The following is an 18,413-nucleotide window of genomic DNA, read 5'->3' as shown; positions in this document are numbered from 1 at the left end:
CCCAGAAGCCAAACACTGAAAGTGTTTGGAAAGTGAAAGAAAAAGCATCTGATTCAATATCAGAAAGCTTTCAGTCTTTACTGAAAGCTTTATATGAAAGCTTTCAGTCTTTACCTCTAAGATCAGGAATAAGACAAGGATGCCCACTGTCACCACTGTTATTCAACATTGTGCTGAAAGTTCTAGCCAGAGCAATTAGACTAGAAAAAGAAATAAAAGGCATCCAAATTGGAAAGGAAAAAGTAAAACTCTCACTGTTTGCAGATGATACACTATATGTCGAAAATCTCAAAAAAATCTATAGCAAAGCTACTAGAGCTAATTAATGAGTATACAAAGTGGAAGGTTATAAGATCAACACCCCCCAAATACACTAATAATGAGCAATTTGAGGGGGGAAATCAAGAAAAAAAATTCCATTTACAATAGAAACTAAAAGAATCAAATATTTAGAAATAAATTTAACTAAGGAAAACAAAAGACCTATACACAGAAAACTACAAGAAATTGCTAAAAGAAACCATGGAAGACCTAAAAATGGAAGCGCATACCATGTTCATGGATTAGAAGACTAAATATAGTTAAGATGACAATTCTACCCAAAATGATTTATAGATTCAATGCAATACCAATTAAAATCTCAAGTAACTTACTTTCCAGAAATAGAAAAACCAATAACCAAATTTGTTTGGAAGGGAAAGGTGTTCCAAATAGCTAAAAATATCTTGAGAAAGAAAAATGAAGTGGGAGGTCTCACACTACCTGACTTAAAAGCATATTACAGGGCGGGCCATGGTGGCTCAGCAGGTAAGAATGCTTGCCTGCCATGCCCGAGGACCTGGGTTCGATTCCTGGTGCCTGCCCATGAAAAAAAAAAAACAAAAAAACCAGTATATTACAAACCTACAGTGGTCAAAACAGCATGGACAGCATGGTACTGGCAGAAAGACAGATATACTGACCAGTGGAATCAAACTGAGTATTCAGAAATAGACCCTCTCATCTATGGACAATTGATCTTTGATAAGGAGGTCAAGCCAACCCACTTGGCACAGAGCAGTCTCTTCAATAAATGGTGCTTGGAGAACTGGATATCCATATGCAAAAGAATGAAAGAGGATCCATATCTCACACCCTATACAAAAATTAACTTAAAATGGATCAAAACCTAAACATTAGAGCTAAGACCATAAAACTTTTCGAAGAAAATGCAGGGAAATAGCTTATAAATTTTGCAAAAGGAGGCAGTTTCATGTACCCAAAGCATGAATATTGAAAAACTAAATAGATAAATGGGATCTCCTCAAAATTAAACACTATTGTGCATCAAAGAACTTTGTTAAAATAAAAAGGCAGCCTATGCAATAAGAGACAGTATTTGGAAATCACATATCAGATAAGAGTTTAATATCCAGACTGTATAAAGAATTTTCAACTAAACAACAAAAAGACAACACAATTAAAAATGGGCAAAAGATATGAACAGACACTTTTCAAAAGTGGAAATACAAATGACTAAAAGGCGCATGAAATGATGCTCAACTTCACTGGCTATTAGGGAAAAGCAAACCAAAACCACAATGAAATATCCTCTGACACCCACTAGACTGGCCATTATCAAAAAAACAGAAACCACAAGTGCTGGAGATGATGTGGAGAAAGAGGCACACTTATTCAGTGTTGGTGGGAATGTAAAATGGTACACCCACTCTGGAAGGCAGTTTGGCAGTTCCTTAGGAAGCTAAGTATAGAATTACCACACGACCTAACAATCCCATCACTAGCTACATATTCAGAGACCCTGAGGGCAAGGACACAAAGGGACATTTTCACACTGATGTTTATAGCAGCATTATTTACAATTGCCAAGAGATGGAAACAGCCCAAATGTCCATCAATGGACAAGTGGCTAAACAAGCTGTGGTACATATATACGACGGAATATTATGCAGCTGTAAAACAGAATAAAGTCACGAAGCATTTAACAATGTGGATGAACTTTGAAGATATTATGCTGAGTAAAATTAACTAGAAACAAAAGGACAAATACTGTGTGGTCTCACTAATATGAACTAACATTAATGAATGAACTTTTGAGAGGTGAAGTTAAGAACACAGATTATCAGGAGATAGAAATAGGGTAGAGACCGGGCAATCATTGCTGAAGGAATACAGATTGTGCAACAGGACTGATTGTAAAAATTCAGACATGGATAGCACAATATTACCTGACTGCAGCACCATAGTATAAGCACACTGAATGAAGCTGAATGTGAGTATGATGGAGGGAGGAGGGCTGGAGCCACATATGAACCAGAAGGAAAGATAAAGGATAAAAACTGAGATGGTATAATCTAGGAATGCCTAGAGTGGACAATGATGGTGATTAAATGTACAAATAAAAAAAATGTTTTGCATGGAAAAAAAAGTTTCATCCTGCATATAAGACCGATAAAATCAAAACAGTATTTTAAAGCTGTGTGTTTATTTCTTTAATAAATTGAAGGAGTAAAGTATAAAGTTTTTGCCAAACATACAAGGCAACAAAATAAATTGATTTTCTAATCTTTAATATGAGGTTATAATAGTCACACAAAGCAGCTTTTTAGTCACAGTTTCGAATATAGTCACATCATGAAGTTTTCCATTCAGAGTTCTGATATAATAAATGTTTAGTAAATTGGCAATAGAGTTATTCTGCCTTATAAAACTCCTGCTAGATAAGAGAAACTATTTCAGATCCTCTCATCTGTAGGAATGGTAATCAGAATAACTTTAGGAAGAAAATTCTGGTATCATTGCTAGTTACGAGACATCGACAAAAATCATGGGTGGGCCATGGTGACTCAGTGGCAGAGTTCTCGCCTGACATGCTGGAGACCCGGGTTCAATTCCCAGTGCCTGCCCATGAGGGAAAAAAAAAAAATCATAAGGCAGTATTTTTCAAACTGTGGGTCTTAATCCATGAATAGGTTGTCTAATTAATTTAGTGGGTTGTGGTCAGCATTGAAAAAAATTAAATCAAATTTAAAAATTATAGTGTAATCTGTAATTCCACTATAATTATAGTGAATGCTATCTTACATATGAATGTTACTTTACATGGCAAAAAAAAAAAAAAAAAAACCCATGCAAATACAAATGTTAAGGATTTTGAGATGAGGAGATTATTTTGGTTTATCTAGGAGTGCCCTAATGTGAACACAAGAATCTGTGTAAGAGGGGGCTAGGGGAAGTTTTGCATAGACAAAAGAGGAGATGGCAATGTGACCACGGAAGGAGGGATTGTAGGAATGCAGCCACAAGCCAAGGACTGTTGGCAACCACCAGAAGCTGGAAGGGACAAGAAACAGATTCTCTCCTAAAGCCTCTGGAAGGAGTGCAGCCCTGTTGACACCTTAATTTCAGCACAGTGAAAATGATTTCAGACTCCTGCTTCCAGAACTGTGAGAGGAAATATTTCTATTGTTTTAAGCCACCAGGTTCATGCTAATTGTTAACAAATAGCAGCCATAAGAAACTAATATAGGGGATCAGAAGTCTTGACAAGTGGGAGGATGGCAATGTCACTAACAAAAAGGAGCACAGAAAGAAAAGGGATTATAAGGAATTCAATTTTAAATATAACTAATTTGAAACAAACACAAGACAAATCTGAACAAAGAAACACATACTAAAAAAATCAGATTTTCTACTTAAGATATCAATTCAAACTCTAAAAGTTTTAAAGTATCTTTAAGATGTTCAAGTTTCATTTTACCTTTAACTTTCTTTGGATAATCAAACTTAAGACACACCATTTACACATTATGTTTGTCATCTGAGAATTACTGTGGTGAAAATAGATGCCAGCTTCTGGAATTATATGGTATCTCTGGAATGTTTATCCCAATAACTAGAAAATCTAAGAAACATTTGTTACTGTGGATAACTTACTTAAGCCGTTCAGGTTGGCAATTTTTTCAATGCAGTTTGTAGACAGTGAAAGTTTCCTTAAAAAGAACAAAGAGAAACCTGAATTAATTTAAAAATAAATGGTGTATCAGAAATTATTCTTTAAGTACATACAGAAGATAACATTTAAGTAATTTCTTTTTTATACTGAATTCACTTTTCCCCTCAGTCATGGTACTTACTCCCTAATTTTGAATTCTTCATTTTTTTTTCTAGTTAAAAGTAATACACACTCATTGTAGTAAATGCAAACAAAACAAATCACCTTTTTGAGGGCAGTCTGTCTTATCTATTAAATTTTTAAATACATGTATTCTTTGACCCAGTAATTCAGTTCTAGGAATAGATTCTACTGAAATACCAATACGAATACCAAAAGATATATGAATTAGGTTATACATTGTATTATTGCAATAGCAAAAAAACAAAACAAAACAAAACAAAATCTAAACATCTGTCAATTAAGTAAGAAATAAAGTAAATATTGCTATATAATGAAATTCTATGCTGCCATTAAAACAAATGACTGACTCTTGTCCAACTTACCAGGCAGCTCCAAGCACTGCCTGTGTTCCTGCCTCCTCCCTTAGGCAGCCCTTCTGCAGCTCCTCAATCCCCTAACCACCTACTCTTTGCACTGTGCTTCTGTTTGTGTTTCCGTGTATACTTGGATGTGCATATATGCATCAAGATAGTTCTGCATGCATATTAAACCTTCTGAGAAGCTGTACAGTTCTGTGTCTAGCGGTATAAATCTATATTAGTATAAAGAAATAGTATATATAATAATATCTGGATGCAGATATGTGCATACACCCCCATGAAAGTGTGTGTAAATATGTGACATGTAAAAAACAAGAAAAAATACATTTCACATGATGCCTTTTTGTAAAAAAAATAACTATGTATATGCACATGTGGAGATATATTTTTTCACGTGTTAAATGACTCATAAACGTATATGATAAAAAGTCATGTATAAACTTACACACCCCACACATCCCCCTGAAGTTGACCACTTTTAATAGTTCAAATATATTTTTCTATACATATTTTAATTCTATAAAAACAAAATTTATAAAGAAAATATAATTATACATCTTAATCTTCCTTTCCTGAATAAACACTTAATATCTTAATACATTTCATGCAAAAAAATATATGTAATAGAAATTAATTTTTATTGAATGCTCAATGTTGTGCCCAGTATTATTCTAAGTAATTTACATGTATTAACTCTTTTAACCATTAAAACAATCCTAGAAGATAAGTATTATTATTCATATTTTACAAATGAGGAAACTAAGACATAAAGATATTGAGCAATTTGTCCAATATTACACAGCCAGAAAATGGCAGGGATAGAATTAAAACCCAAATAAATCTGACTTTGGAGCCTGTGCCATTTTGAAAGGATGATGTATTCAAGAAAAGCCATATTTTAATGTTGATCCAATGTTGTAAGAATAACTATTTCTTTTAATCCCTATTCAATAATTTAGGTTTGAAGATATATTAGATTATCTCCACAGAGAGAGATATGACTAAGCCAATTGTGGGTATTAACCTTGGATTAGAGGGATATGTAACTCCACCCATTCCGGCGGTCTTGATTAGTTTACAAGAATCCTTTAAAAGTGGAAGCATTTCGGACAGAAGGGGAGAGCAACAGAGCAGAATGACAGGATAGCCATGAGAACCACCAGAGCCCATGCAGCCAGAGACCTTTGGAGATACATAAGGAAAATGCCCCTGGGGGAGCTTCATGAAACAAGAAGCTGGGAGAGAAAGCTAGCAGATACCGTCATGTTTGCCATGTGCCTTTCCAGTTGAGAGACAAATCCTGAACATCATCGGCCTCCTTGAACCAAGGTATCTTTCCCTGGATGCCTGAGATTGGACATTTCTAAAGCCTTGTTTTAGCTGGGACATTTTCATGGCCTTTGAACTGTGGACTTGCAACTGAATAAAGTCCCCCTTCTTAAATAGCCATTCCATTTCTGGTATATCACATTTCAGCAGCTAGCAAACTAGAACAGAACCTATGATTTTACCCTTTATGATCTGATTTGAAGAATAATTATTCATTTGTTTCTGCTTAAACAGCAAAGTAATTACTGTACAGTATAAACTACTGGTCAAATTCATATATCTTCTAGTAATTCCCTACTTCCAAGAACTACCAGTGAAAAATGGAGTACTTTAAATCTGGGAATACGGCTGGGGAATCATTCTTCAGTTCATGTTCAGGCAGCCTGCTCAAAGAGAATGAAGCAAAAATGTGAACCAGTTGACGCTAAGCAGTTTTTAAGGTGCTTTGGTACAGGGTACAAAACTTTCTAGAATGTCTGCCTTTGAGAGGGCTCTATAGTAAAACAATATTTGACCAGTTGAAATCATGCTAGAAGCCATTCAAGTATTCTGAGGTAGATTTTTATGTGATATACTGTATATGTGATATACTGTGCTACCATCACAAAGAACAACTTGTATACAATAAATAAATATTTTTATTTATCTCTTTAATCTCAAAGACATATATTAGTCTAATGCATGGGTTCACAAATTATGTCTGAGAATCACCCAACGAGCTTATTATAAATACTGATGCCTAGGTTTCATCAACAGATATTCTGTTTCTATAAAGTTGGAGTGGGGCTGATCTCCTGCATAAGGAGACATGTACAGACAGTCAGGGAACCACACTTAGAAAAACACAGGATGAAGAAGTTAGAAAGACAAGTAATTCTATAGTATTCTATAGCCCTGTCAAGAGACATTGCAGCCAAAAAGCATGGTTATAAGATGTCATGGTATAATGACCTCAAATCCATCACAGAATCCTGCTAAAAACTGTATAGAGTATTTAGAAGGTAAATTAAAAGGAACTGATATAACTCTGACACCAAAAGGCAAAGGAAAACAGGGTTACAAAACAAGTGTAACTGGACCCTGACTAGAATAAAATAGAAGGCTTCACATCAAAATGCTAAAACTGGTTCTCATAAGGTAGTGTAATTTTGGTTAATGACAACTTTTTCTTTTTGTGCTTTTCAATATATTTTATAATTTGAAAAGTTTTTTAAGGGGATATTTTTGGTCACTGAGTAAGTAGAAAAACACTTTGCTGGAAAATTTTACAAGAGAAACTAGATTTTATGGCAGAGTTATGGTTTTCTTGCGTTATTTGGCTTCTCCGAGAAGACGAGGAAATTTCTATTTTCCAAGCAGATGATACTCAGCTACATCATAAAAACTTTACTTAAAAAATAATGTACTGTTCAGTATTATTCTATTAATAATCCTAAATCAGTAAAATCTTCGTTTGGCCTTGTCACAGGAAGAATTACAAGAGCAAACAAAAAATAAATGAAGAACATAGAAAAAAATTAAATACCTTTTTCTAATTCCTACCTTGAGAAAAGGAAGGGAAACCAAATATCAACACTAGAAGGATTAGAAAAGACAAGAGAGGGAATGTAAAGGTAGTTCAGTGGTAGAATTTTGGCCTGCCATGAGGGACACCCAGGTTTGATTCCTCATCCATGCACGTCCCCCAAAAACAAAACAAACAAGCAAAACAAACAAACAAAAATTCAACAAATAGTGCTACAATAATAGGTTACTCACATGGAAAAATAATGAAATGTGACCCCATCATACAGTATACAAAAAAAAAAATACAAAACTTACTCGCAATTAGCAAGCATGGACAAAGATGCATCCATCTTTTCTATAGGGGGAATCTGGGCATAAAGCTTTATCTCTTTGGCTTCAGATGGTTTCTGACCAGTTTTCTCTTCCTGCGATAAAAATAAAGATAAAAGAAAATGATCCCTCATTGTAATACAGAATAAAAAAACAAGCCAGAATTTTCTAAGCTTTTTTGATGTTTATTTCAAATCAATCATTAGAATTTAATAACCGTGCATTTCTTATCATTCTCTTAACGAAAACATTTACTTCTTGATACTGATAAGAAAGCTTCTACATGGCTGAATTGGATGATGCATTGTTAGCTCCCTACTAAATGGAAAGAGGAGAGAAGAAAGTAACTTTTATTTCTGTAATATTCAAACTCCTTTAAGAATTCATCAATTAATAAACAATAACAAAACACAACAGCAAAAAACATTTTCCTAGGAAGAATTCCTTGTTTCTTAACATACTTGTTTTCCCCATAGCTTGCACTTAGTTCCCATATACCATCATATTAACTCTGCTTTTTAAATTATGAGACATTGTAGATTTACAGAGAGATTATTCACAAAATACAGTTCCCATATACCCACCCCCATTTTTAACATTTTGCATTAGTGTGGTACTTTTGTAATGACTGATGAAAGAATATGGTTATAATGTATTATTAGCTATACTCCATAGTTTACATTAGTGGTTCACTGTTGATGTTGTACAATCCTATGCCTGCTTTATATGTTAATATTTGTTCTAGAAACATATATGCCACCTAAAACATTCCCCTTTAACCACACTGAAAGGTGTGATTCAGTGGTATTAATTACATTCACAATGCTGTGTTACCATCTCTACCATACTTTACCAAAACTTTTCCATCACCCCAAAAGAAATTAAAGAAATTAATAATTAACTCCCCATTCCCTGCCTCCATTCTGGCCCTGATAACCTTATTCTAGTTTCTGACTTTATGAATTTGCTTATTCTACTTATTTCACTCCAGTGAAATCATACAATATTTGTTCTTTTGTTTCTGCTTTATTTCATTCAACATGATGTTTTCAAGGTTTGCTCTTGTCACATGTATAAGAACTTTGTTTCTTTTCACATGCTGAATAATATTCCATTTAGTTTATCCATTCATCTGTTGATGAACACTTGGGTTTCTTCCACCATTTGTTAATTGTGAATAACAGTGCAAATATCTGTTCGAGTCCCTACTTTCAATCTTTTGGGTATATGCCTAGAGGTGGATCACATGGTAATTCTATACTTAACTTTCTGAAGAACTGCCAAACTGCCTACAGAGGATGCACCATTTTATATTCCCACCATTAAAGAATGAGTGTTTCTATTTCTCCACATCCTCTCCAACACTTGTAAATTTTCATTTTTCATCTTAGCGGATGTGACATGGAGCACTGGTTTGAAAGGATGTAAGTCCCCTAGAAAAGCCATGTTTTAATCAAGATCCCATTTCGTAAAGGGAGAATAATCCCTATTAAATACTGTATGTAATTAGATCATCTCCCTGGAGATGTAACCCAATCAAGAGTGGTTGTTTAACTGGACTAGGCAGAGGCGTGTCTCCACCCATTTGTGTGGATCTTGATTAGTTTCTGAAGTCCTGTAAAAGAGGAAACATTTTGGAGAATGAGAGATTTGGAGAGAGCAGAGAAGAATGACTTAGTCACAAGAAGCAGGGAGCCCATGAGCCAGCGACCTTTGGAGATGAAGAAGGAGAACAATTCCTGGGGAGCTTCATGAAACAGGAAGCCGAGAGAGAAAGCTAGCAGATGATGCTGTGTTCACCACATGGCTTTCCAGATGAGTGAGAAATCCTGACTGTGTTTGCCATGTGCCTTCTCACTTGAGAGAGAGACCCTGAACTTCATCGGCCTTCTTGAACCAAGGTATCTTTCCCTGGATGCCTTAGAGTGGACATTTTTATAGACTTGTTTTAACCGGGACATTTTCTTGGCCTTAGAACTGTAAACTAGCAACTTATTAAATTTCCCTTTTTAAAAGCCATTATGTTTCTGGTATATTGTATTCCAGACGCTGGCAAACTAGAACACATGGCATCTCATTGTCAGGTTTTTTTTTTGGCGGGGGAAGTGCAGGGCCTGAGATAGAACCTGGGTCTCTTCATGGCAGGCAAGAACTCTACCACTGAGCTACTCTTGCCCTGCCCCCACTGCGGTTTTGATTTACATTTTTCCTAATGGTAAATGATTGTGAGTATATTTTTACATGCTCTTTAGGTATTTGTGTATATTCTTCAGAGAAATGTCTATTTATTTGAGACTTTTGCCCATTTTAGAATTAGATTGTTCCCCTTTCTGTTGTTGAGCTGTAGGATTTATTTATAAATTCTGGATATCAGAATGTGGTTTCCAAATATTTTCTCCCATTCTGTAGGCTGTCTTTTTGCTTTCATGATGAAGTCTTATGATGCACTAAACTTTAAATATTAAGTCCCATTTATCTATTTTTCTTTTGCCATTCACGCTTTGAATATAAAGTCTAAGAAACCACTGCCTAACACAAGGTCCTGTAGATGCTTCCCTACCTTTTCTTCTAGGATTTGAATAGTCTTGGTTCTTACATTTAGGTCTTTAATCCATTTTGAGTTAAATACTTGTATATGGTCCATCTTTATTCTTTTGAACAGGGATATCCAGTTTTCCATTTGTTGAAGAGACTATTCTTTCCAAATCGAGGGGCACACTTGTCAAAACCAATTTGCCACAGATGTGAGGATCTGAATTCTCAATTCTATTCCATTGGTCTGCAATCTGTCCTTGTGCCAGTGTCATGCTGTTTTGACTACTGTAGCTTTGTAAGAAGTTTTAAAATCAGGAAGTATGTATGAGTCATCCAACTCCATTCTTCTTCTTTTTTTTTTGTATGCTGTATGGTAGGATCACATTTCATTCTTTTTCCATGTAAGTATCTATTATTACAGCACCATTTGTTGAACTTGTTTGTTTATTTTTGATGGTTTCTTTGTTTGGAAAGTGCATAGGCTAGGAATCGAACCCAGGTCTCCCACATGGCAGGTGAGAATTCTACCACCGAACTACCCTCACACGCCTCCATTCTTCTTTTTAAAGGTGTCTTAGCTATTCAAGTCCTCTTACTCTTCCATATAAATTTGATGATTGGTGTGCCAGTTTGAATCTGTTGTGTACCCCAGAAAAGCCAAGTTCTTTAATCCTCATTCAATATTGCTGGGTGGGAGTTTTTTTATTGTTTCCATGAAGACAATCCATTCGTGGGTGGTAACTTTGCTTAAATGGCTTCCATAGAGATGTGTCTCCACCCATTCAAAGTGGGGTTGCTTACTGGAGCCCTTTAAAAGGGAACCATTTTGGAAAAATCTATAGAGCCCATGCAGCCAGAGACCTTTGGAGATGATGAAGGAAAACGTCCCTGGGTGAGCTTCATGAAGCAAGAAGCTGGGAGAGAAAGCTAGTAGATTTCGCCATGTGCCCTTCCAGCTGAGAGAGAAGCCGGAACTTCATCGGCATTTCTTGAGTGAAGGTAACCACTTGTTGGTGCCTTAATTTGGACATTTTAAAAGCCCTGCCTCAATTTGAACATTTTTATGGCCTTAGAACTTAGAAGTGTAAACTTGCAATTTAATAAATTCCCCCTTTGAAAAGTTGTTCTGTTTCTAGTATATTACATTCTGGCAGCTTGCAAACTAGAACAATTGGCTTTTCCATTTTTGCAAAGAAGGCTGTTGGACTTTTGATTACAATTGTAAATCACTTTAGAAAAAATGGACATTTTAACTGTATTCAGCCTTCCAGTCCATGAGCATGGGTTGTACTTCCATTTAGTTAGGTCTTTAATTTCTTTTAGCAATGTTTTGTAGTCTTCTGAGTAAAGCCCTTTATATGCTTAGTTAACTTTATTTCTAGATATTTGATTCTTTTAGTTGCTATGTGGTTTTTTTTGTTTGTTTTGTTTTTGTATGCTATATGGCGGGGTCACATTTCATTATTTTTCCACGTGAGTATCCCATTACTGCAGAACCATTCTGTTGAAGTTTTGTTTGTTTGTTTTGCTTGTTTGTTTGGGAAGTGCATGGACTGGGAATTGAACCCAGGTCTTCAGCATGGCAGGCGACAATTCTACCACTGAACTACCCATGCACCCCCTAGTTGCTATGTGTTTTAGCTTGTTAAAGCTGCCAGAATGCAATATACCAGAAATGGAACAGCTTTTAAAAAGGGAATTTATTAAGTTGCAAGTTTATAGTTCTAAGGCCAAGAAAATGTCCAAATTAAGGCATCCAGGGAAAGATCCCTTGACTCAAGAAAGGCTGATGGGTCTAGAACACCTCTGTCAGCTGTGAAGGCACATGGACATCTGCTAGCTTTCTCTCCTGGCTTCTCATTTCAAAGGACTTCTCCAGGGGCATTTTCCTTCTGCATCTCCAAAACTCTCTGGCTGCATGGGCTCTGAAGTTTTTTTCAAAATGGTTCCTTCTTAAAGGACTCCAGTAAACATCCCCATCTTGAACGGGAGGAGACATTTCTATGGAAACCACCTATCAAAAGGTCATACCCACAACTGGGTGGATCACATCTCCATGGAAACAACTTAATCAAAAAGATCCCACCCAATAATATTGAACGAGAATTAAAGAACATGGCTTTTCTGAGGTACACAACAGTTTCAAGTCAGCACACTACACAAATGTAATTTATTTAATTTCCTCCTCAGATTGTTCATTACTAGTATAAAGAAACACTACTGATTTTTTAATTTTTTTCCTTTTTTTATTACAGAAGTTGTGAGGTTACAGAAAAGTCACGCATGAAATACACAAAATACAGAGTTCCTATATACCTCTTTATTATTAACACCTTGCATTAGTGAGAAACACTTCTGATTTTTCCATGTTGGTCTTGTACCCTGATCCACTGCTGAATTCATTTATTAGCTCTAGTAGAGTTTCACGGAGACTATATATATAGGATCCGTCTGCACATAGGGAAAGTTTTACTTCTTCCTTTTTAATATGATTGCCTTTTATTCCTTTACTTACCCACAGCTCTCACAAGAATTTCCAGTACAGTGTTGAATAACATTGGTAAAAATGGATATCCTTATCTTGTTTGTGATCTTAGAAGGAAAGTGTTCAACCTTTCACCAATTAATATGATGTTATGGGTTTTTCATATATATTCTTTACCATGTGGAGGAAGTTTCCCTCTATTCCTAGTTTTCTAAATGTTTTTTTTTTTTTAAATCAAGAAACAGTGCCAGATTTTGTCAAATGCTTTTTCTGCATCAAGTGATTTGATCTTGTTGGGTTTTCCCCTTTCCCTCTGTTAAGGTGGTTATGACATTAATTGATTTTCTTATGTTGAACCACCCTTTTATACCTGGGATAAATCCCACTTAATCATTGTGCATAATTCTTTTAATCTGCAGTTGGATTAGGTTTGCTAACTTTTTGTTTAGGACTTTTGTATCTCTATTCATAATGGATAGTAGTCCATAATTTTCTTTGCTTAAGGTATCTTTATGTAGTTTTGGTATTAGGGCAATGTTGGCCTTATAGAATGATTTGGGAATTATTCCCTCCTCTTCAATTTTTTTAAAACGTTTGAGCAAGATTGGTGTAAATTTTCCTTGTATGTCTGATAAAATTCCCTGTGAAGCCATCTGGTCCTGAACATTTTTTTCTTGGGATGTTTCTGATGACACATTCAATCTCTACTTGGTCTGCTGAGGTTTTCTATTTCTTCCTGAGTTAGTGTAAATGGTTTCCGTGTTTTAGGAATTTGTCCATTTCATCTAGGTTATCTAATTTGTTGGTAAACAGTTTTCATAGTATCTTTTTATGATCCTTTTTACTTCTTTGGGATCAGTAGTAATGTCCTCCCTTCCACTTCTGAATTTAGCTTCCCCCTTTTTTTTCTCTGTGAGTCAAGTTAAAGGTTTGTCAGTATTACTGGTCTGTTCAAAGAACCGACTTCTGGTTTTGTTGAATCTCTCTACTGTTTACTTATTATTCTCTTTCTTTTATTTCCACTCTACTCTTTGTTATTTCCTTCCTTCTGCTAGCTTTGGGATTAGTGTGCTTTTTTTTTTTCCTGGGTCTTCCTGTTGTGAGGTTAGGTCTCTCATTTGAGATCTTTCTTCTTGTTTAATGTAAGTATTTAAAGCTATAAATTTCTTTCTCAGCACTGCCTTTGCTGCATACCACAGATCTTGGTATGTTGTAGATACAGTTTTCTTAAACTTAAGCTCATACCTGTAAGATCAACTGTTTTCTTTGACATCTTCTCTTCCATTTTCATACACAGTTCAACCTGAGCTGGAAGTTCAAAATATCAAGAATTCTGGAAGACTTTCTCTTTACAACATATCTAAGGATAAAGCTATTTGCGCTACTCTAATTTACTGCTAAATTCTATCTTAGATTTTACTTTAATATTAAGTACACATTTTAATTTACCAGTATATGCTGCCTAATCATTTAATTACCAGTAATATGATGCCTAATAATATTTTTTGAGTGCCTTAATATCTTTTAGCTCCATCTCTACAACAAAGCTGGAAGTTCCGCAAGCTCAGATACCATTTCCTTTGCTTTCCTAAATTTTCTATAACCTAGTGTCGTGTAAGACCTAAAAAGACTCATTTAAAAAAATCAAACCATAATACATCATAACAAAATTTACAATCAATTGAAAAAAGAGATAAATATACATCCATTTAGTGCTTATTTTTGTGTGTCACATATATGTAGGTTGGGCAGGAGGAATGGACACCTACTAGACCCTCAATAATGCTTCATTAATCTGTAAAAAAGTAGGTTGATGTCCCCCCAAAATCTTAAAATCAAATATTTATAGCCATATGTAATCTAGAAATAGTACTTATAAGCCAAAACAAATAAACAACTACTCATTATAAATAAAATAAAATCCTAATATCTAATTCAAGGAAAACTGAATCTAATACTGAATCCTCTCCATACTTTTTTTCTTTAATAAAACAGTTTTTTCATTAAATACTTTACTAAAAAGAAATTCATTTTAAAATTGCAATTAGATCCATCAGTGAGGAATGGACAAATAAATTGTGGTATATACACACAATGGAATATTATTCAGCCATAAAGAGTAACAAAGTACTGATACATGCTACAATTTAGATGATCCCTGAAAATCTTACGCTAAGTGAAATAACCTGAACCAAAAGGCTATATTTTATGTGACCATTTATATTAAACATCTAGGATAGGTAAATCTGGAGAGGAAAAAAGCAAATTGGTCATTCCTTGTATTGGGAGGATGGACAAATAGGGACTGGCTCCTTTATTTAAAAGGGGCTTTCTTATGAGGTAATGAAAATATTTTGGAACTAACAGAGATGGTAATTGCACAGAATTGTGAATGTGCTAAATACCACGAACTGTACACCTAAAAATGGTAAAATTTATGTGAATTATACCTCAATAAAAGTGTTAAAAATTGCAATTAGAGTAAACTAGAAAATAGGCATAAAAAAAGAATTTAAATATTTCATTATTCTATTTACTTTTCTCTGTTTTCCCCAGACAGCAAAACTACTGAAAGAGTTTTTACTCAAAGCCCATCTACAAAAGTAAAAGGTACATTGTCATTTGAAAAAAAAACAAATCTACTAATAAGTTACACAAATATGTTATTACTGGTCGTAGAAACTGAGGGGTCATTTCTATATTCTATGTAAATTGTATGAATTGTGCTGAATTACAAGCATTCCAACTTTGAATTATTTAAATAATTTTATTTAAAATTAAAAAAATTAATTTTAATACTTTTATTAATTAACACTTATTCAATAATAATTGTAGTTTATATTTTATGCATTAAAATAATCTTGTTTCCTTTCTAATATTGCTCTATCATTTAGCTTTATTATTTTCATTGTCTATGTGATTTATGTTGGACTACATATAAACCATCATCTGTCTAAAGCCTGGATAATTTATAACATTGAATTCACAAGAACTGAATGGATAATTCAATTCTATTACCTGAAAATTACATGTAGTTTAATGATGATAACATGAAGATGCCAGCCATTTTACAATAAATGAATCAGTCTTTACATATTTAAATTTTCCAGTGTTTAGATTATTTAATTTTTATTAAATTATTTAATAAAAATTTTTATTAATTATTTATTTATAAATTAATTATTTAATTAAAATTTTTATTTACATAATTGAAGATTCAAATGCAGTTGTAAGAAATAATACAAAGAGATCCCTTGTGTACTTTGCCCAGTTTCTTCCAATGGTAGCAATGATGGATCAAATTGTGTACCCCAGTTTGGACATATTCTTTGTCTTCTGGGGTTTTGGACTCACTGCAAATAAGATTTCCTCAAGCTGTTACTTCAGTTAAGGAGTGGCCTAAATGAATCAGGTTGGACTTTAATCCAGATTAGTGGAGGCCTTTATAAACAGTCAGAGGGAGAGAGAAGTCATGGGGAAAAGTCAGAAGTTGGAAGTCAAGGGAACCCAGAAGAAAAAGGAGAAGACACAGCCATGTGTATTGCCATGTGATAGAAAAGTGAAGGAATCCCAAAGATTGCCAGCTAGCCATAAAATAATAACCCCAGGAAGAAGCAAACCTAGCCTCTGCAACTGTGAGCCGATAAACTCCTGCTATTAACCCAACCCATTGCACGGTGTTCTAGTTTGCTAGCTGCTGGAATGCAATATACCAGAAACAGAATGGTTTTTAACAAGGGGAATTTAATAAGTTGCTAGTTTACAGTTCTAAGACTGAGAAAATGTCCCAATTAAAACAAGTCTACAGAAATGTCCAATTCAAGGCATCCGGGGAAAGATACCTTGGTTCAAGAAGGTCAACGATGTTCAACGTTTCTCTCTCAGCTGGAAGGGCACATGGCGAAATGGCAGCATCTGCTGGCTTTCACATGGCTCTATCAAAAAGGGACTCTCTCCAAAATGTTTCCTCTTTTAAAGGATTCCAGCAAGCAACTCTACCTTCAGTGGGTGGAGACACACCTCCATGGAAATCATCTAATCAAAAGTTACCACTCACAATTGGGTGGGTCAAATCTTCATGGAAACAATCAAAATGCTCCTACTCAGCAATATTGAATGAGGATCAAAGGGCATGGCTTTTCTGGGGTCCACCACAGATTTGGACCAGTACACATGGTATTTGTTTTAGCAGCTAGAAGACTAAAACAGTAACATTTTGCAAAACTATAGTATAATATCACAACTAGGATGCAGAGATTGATATAATCTACCAATCTTACTTAGATTTTCCCAGTTTTCCTTGTACTCATCTGTGTAGGTTCATGTATCCACCACCACAGTCAAAATCCTGAACAGTTTCATTACCACAAGGATCCCTCAATGCTAAGTGGTCAAATTTAAATAACTACCAAAAAATCTCTTTGCATGGTTTCTTAAAAAAGTGAAAAACTCAAATACTCACCCATCTGGCTAGGGCTTCTTTGATTGTTGTTGCTTTTGCCTTAAAGGAGAAGAAAAAGGAGAAGAAAGTCTGTCTTTATTGGTGCAATTTGTCCATTCAATCTTCATGCAATAATGATTAGCCTTAGCTTTTTCTACCATAAAAGTATGAACTTCTTTCTTTGAACTTTATATACAAAGGAGGGTGTTTTAGTTTCTTGAAATCAGAATTATTTATTTAAATATTTCTCAGGGAATAAAGAAATCATTATGTAATGGCCATACACTTGACTCGTACCTGGATGACAAAAATATATATAGCTTTTGACGCTTGCTATTAAATAAACCATATTTCATGAAGAAAAAAATACACGATAACCTCACTGATGCAGAAAATGTATTCCAGCATGCTTTCTTGATAAAAACTAGAAATAGAAGGGAAATTGTTCAACATGATACAGGACTTATATGATAAATCAACAGCTAACATCATACAGAGAAAGGCTGAAAGCTTTACCCTTAAGGTCAACAACAAGAAAAGGAAAAATGTCTCTCCTTTTACCACTGCTATTTATATTTAACATCACACTGGAAGTTCTAGCCAGAGCAATTAGGCAAGAAAGATAAATAAAAGGCAACCAAATTGGAAAGGAAGAAGTAAAACTATTTCTATTCACAGATGACATGATCCCATATATAGAAAATCCCAAAGAATCCACATCAAAGCTAACAGAGGTAATAAAAGAATTCAGCAAAGTAGAGGGGTACAAGATCAACACTCATAAATCAGTTATATCTCTATACACCAGTAATGAACAATCTGAAAAGTAAATAAAGAAAACAATTCCATTTACAATAGCATTTTAAAAATAAAGTATCTAGGAATAAATTTACCCAAGGATATGAAAAACTCGTACATTGTGAATTACAAAATATTGCTGAAAGACTTAATGGAAAAGGCATCCAAACTGGAAGGAAGAAATAAAACTATGCCTATTTGCAGATAACATAATCCAATATCTAGAAAATTCAGAAGAGTGTACAAAAAAGCTATCAGAGCTAATAGATGAATTTAACAGAGTGGTGGGGTACAAGATCAATATATAAATATCAGTGGTATGTTCATTTCCTGGACCATGCACCCCGCCACCCCCCCAAAATATGCATCAGTAGTATTTCTATACACCAGCAGTGAACAATCTGAAAATGAATTGTGAAAACAATTCCATTAAAATAGCAATTAAAACAACAAGATTTCCATAAATAAATTTAACCAAGGATATAAAGGACT

General features: G+C 34.6%; 1 protein-coding gene across 6 annotated transcripts in view; it reads right to left on the bottom strand.

Moving 5' to 3' along the window:
- DNAL1 (dynein axonemal light chain 1) overlaps positions 1–18,413 on the bottom strand; it is a 71,222-nt gene that overhangs the window by 41,277 nt on the left and 11,532 nt on the right. For 3 of the 6 annotated variants that reach the window (XM_077122998.1, XM_077123000.1, XM_077123001.1), the window contains exons 2-5: positions 17,145–17,183; positions 13,928–13,990; positions 7,648–7,757; positions 3,937–3,992 (exon numbers count right to left, since the gene is read on the bottom strand). In XM_077122998.1, the coding sequence (XP_076979113.1) occupies positions 3,937–3,992; positions 7,648–7,682 (91 nt within the window). In that variant the 5' untranslated portion in view covers positions 7,683–7,757; positions 13,928–13,990; positions 17,145–17,183. The remainder of the gene's footprint in view (positions 1–3,936; positions 3,993–7,647; positions 7,758–13,927; positions 13,991–17,144; positions 17,184–18,413) is intronic. The other 3 variants (XM_077122997.1, XM_077123002.1, XM_077123003.1) reach the window with 1 other exon arrangement.

The sequence above is a fragment of the Tamandua tetradactyla genome, chromosome 12 (genome assembly GCF_023851605.1).
Source record: "Tamandua tetradactyla isolate mTamTet1 chromosome 12, mTamTet1.pri, whole genome shotgun sequence".
NCBI classification, from domain to species: Eukaryota; Metazoa; Chordata; class Mammalia; order Pilosa; family Myrmecophagidae; genus Tamandua; species Tamandua tetradactyla.
The sequence above is the reverse complement of the archived record's forward strand: the minus strand, read 5'-3'. Positions and strand labels throughout refer to the sequence as shown.